The following is a 3,678-nucleotide window of genomic DNA, read 5'->3' on the forward strand; positions in this document are numbered from 1 at the left end:
AGTTAAGTTGTTTAATACTGTTCACGTAAAAAAATTTAAAACCTAATTCTAGCGATGTAGGATGTTGAGGAGGGAAACTTTTGTTTTGTTTTTTTGTTTTTTTGTTTTTATCAATAAAAATTTGGTGAACGAATATGATAATTCTTTTTGGACAACAAGAATCTTGACAGCTGTGAAATATGATATTTACTCTGCTTGCTGCTCAAAATCACATGCCGTGTCCAGCTCTCTTTCTTAGATGTTTTTTTCTTTTAATTTTTTATTTTTGTTACCTCTTGATGATACTGTGGTCAAATTTCCACTCATGGATAAACAGAGAAAATTACTAATCATTGTTAAATTCTATTGGATTTGATTAGTGCAATTCTGAAAATCCCATAAAATTATCATCAATGATTGTTGTTCTGCAATAGTTTCTTAAATAGCGAGAAGGTAGATATTTAATCAATAGACCGTCAATTTCATATCAAATGATGTAATGTATATAAGTATACATTTCATGTACAGAATTTAGGATCTAAATCTAGTGGTTTAGGATGTTGAGGAGGGAGACTCTTGTTTTGATCAACCGTCTAAATAGGCACTCAAGCCCTTCTTCCTGATCTTGAATGCACGACTCTAGCTTCTCAAGCTGGTTTTGCGCGTTATTGGCACTTTTGTGTAGTGCAGCATCCACCTGTGAAAATTCATTCACTTCTGTTTCTGTCTCACAAGCCGCTCTTTTTGACTGCATCATCTTTGAGACCAATGACCGTGATTTTGGCCCTGAGATGAATGACATTAGCGATTCAAATACTTCGCGAGTGGCTGCTTCAACGTCTCTCAACTTGCTAAAGATGGAAATTGTCTCCTCGTCCTTGTTGGGGGAAGAGAATGCTGATCTATTTTTCATCCCCTTCAGATTTACCATAGCCTTGTGGATTGCTTTCTTCACCAGCTTCCTGGAGGTTAAGTATTTTGTGACCTCACCTCTGAGTGCAGATTCACCTCCCCGCCTTCTGATGATGGATTGAAGATCTTGCACGCATTCCTTGCTTTGCGACAGGGTATCCTTGACAGTGGCACAAACATCCAAGAGTCTGATAGAGCCATCTAATAACTCATTAGTCCATCTCTCATTCTGCTCTTGGGCTAATGATTGTTGGGTGAGGGGCAACTGAAGCAACTTCTCAACACAATCATGCAAGTCTTTGAGGTTACTTAGCTTGTGGCTGATTGATGAAGAAGATGTGGAGGTGGATTCAGAAGACCTCAATCTGCACAAAAGTTCATAAACTTCTTCAACGATCGGGTGTAGCCTTGACGGGAAGCTGTTAGATCGAGTGTGGAATGCCATTTCGTCTTGTGATTTGAGAAAGGATAGAAGAGAAGACCTTGTAGTTAATTTACAATTGTGATTGATGAGTTCCTTTCCATATGCATATGCGTAATATATGGTATTGGTTGAGGATGGAGACATGGAATCCCATCCACTTCAATCAACAGCCAAAGGTAACATGATTTCGATTGGATCTATATGTTTCCCTAGGAACTGTCCATGCAATGTCCCCTCCCACTGCAGCATCCCAACTCATGAACTGATTTATATTGTAGTGTAAGCATTCAGTCATTGACTTTTAAAAACATGCATGGAAAGGCAAAAACCATCCACACCCACCCTTCTTTATATGCTTAATCCCGTACCTAATACAAATTAATCATCTATGTGATTAGTCAGTTCACCTTACTTTGCAGGTCCCTCGCATCATTGTTGCGTCCGAGCAGACAACATAATTTGTGACCTTGCATTTTGTTTCCATAATGTAGCAAAATGGTAAGCGTCGGAATAGGCGACTTCAATGCAATTTCTCCCCATCAGCGATTTCTCAACCCATATAAAATCACCAAGTAATCCGCATTAGTGTATATTTAGGCATATTTAGGTCGACACCTTAATTTTCTCACACAAGAAAGTCAATACCTACTATTTAGCGTGTTTCCCATTTGTGTCTATATACCCTTTTTCTCTTCTATTTCATGTGATATATCAATAATGAGATGGAATGACATGTTTGCAATCTTTGAGCTCACTTCCATTGTAGAACTAGGTTTCTCCAAACAAGGCAAAGATGAAGCCAACCGTGAATGTTTACTAAGTTTACAAGGACTAGTAAAATATACTCGGAAATCATATTTAGACTCCATGGTTTAAAAGACACAATAAGAAAACCACTAGCGAACTACTTAAAACTAAGAAAATACTACTAAAAAACTAGAAGTGCACTACAGAGGTAATAACACAAGACTTTCAAAATGATACCATAAAATGTGTCATTTAAAGGTTTTCGCAAATATATTGCATCTAGTCATTTTCAAGTCTGTTTGTCTAATTTTTATATAGCAGATCGCTAAACCCTTAAACTTTGAATTCCATGGAACTTTATTTTCCCTCGTCCAATCACAGGGTTCAGTTTTTTCACCATCATAGTGGACGTGCTACAAGACTTGGAGGAGATAAAAATTGAAATTTTAAAACATCCTTATTCTTGAGTTATTAGCAATTATTCAAATTCATAACATAAAAATTGGCAGAACTATTCAATGTAAATAACTTGAAATCCCATATTCTAGTTTACTCATAGAAAAGCAGAGAAAACTACTCATTTATTTTTAAAACAGAAAATTCATTTGGGTAAATAGTTCATTCCTGAATGTCTCATAAAATGCTCATCAAAGATTACGGTCCTGAAATAAATTCTTAAAATAGGGAGAAAGCAAATGTTTATTCAACGGACTCTATGAAATTAATAGCAAAGGATGTATTATGTTTCATGTAGAAAATATAAGACCTAATGCTAGCGGTTTAGGATGTTGAGGAGTGAAAGTCTTGTTTTGATCAATTGACTGAATAGGCTCTCAAGTCCTTCTTGTTGGTCCTGAATGCATGACTCCAGATTTTCAAGCTGGTATTGGGAATGAGATTTACTTGTCCTGAATGCAGCAACCACTTCTGCAAATTCATTTACTTGTGTTTCTTCGTCACAAGCTACTTTTTTAGATTGCATCCTCTTATAGACCGATAACCAGTTGCTTGGCTTTGACTTTGGCCCGGAGATAGATAGTATTGATTCAAGCATTGTGGCAGTGAGGGAAGAGTAGGTGGACGGGTTTTTGATTCCCTTTGGATTCTTCAGTCTTTTGTAATGCCTTTTTCACCATCTTCCTGGAGCTTAAGTATTTGTTCACTTCACTTGTGAGAGCTCCAGATTCACCTCCTTGCATTCTTCGTATCATTAATTAAGGACCCAGTGCACATTCCTTAGTTTGCAAGACGACATCCTTGGTAGTGTTGCACATCCAACAGCCTGAGAGAGCCATCTAAATAGCTCATTAATCCATTTTTTGTTCTGCTCTTGTGCCAGGGCTTCTTGTGTGAGCAGCAACTGAAGCAACTTCTCGCCAGAGTCATGCAGATCATGGAGGCCACTAAGCTTTAGGTTTATTGATGGTGATGGTGATGTGGAGGTGGGCCTCGGAAGACCTCAATCTACACAAATGCTCGTCAATTTCTTGAACAATTGGCCAGGTGTGGCCTAGAGTGGAAGCCGTTAGAATGAGTGTAGAAGCCATTTCCTCTCTGTGTTTTGTGAGAAGATAGAATAGAAAACCTTGAAAGTTTTGCTTGATGTATACTTCAAA

The 3,678-nt window shown here is 37.7% G+C and overlaps 1 protein-coding gene across 1 annotated transcript; it reads right to left on the reverse strand.

Annotated features, from left to right (window-relative positions):
• Nucleotides 1-523: 523 nt before the first annotated feature.
• LOC103445253 (uncharacterized) lies at nt 524-1,336 on the reverse strand. Its single transcript, XM_008384249.4, has one exon. It carries the CDS (start codon nt 1,334-1,336, stop codon nt 524-526), a length of 813 nt encoding a protein of 270 aa, XP_008382471.3.
• Nucleotides 1,337-3,678: the final 2,342 nt, after the last annotated feature.

The sequence above is a fragment of the Malus domestica genome, chromosome 05 (assembly GCF_042453785.1).
Source record: "Malus domestica chromosome 05, GDT2T_hap1".
NCBI lineage: Eukaryota > Viridiplantae > Streptophyta > Magnoliopsida > Rosales > Rosaceae > Malus > Malus domestica.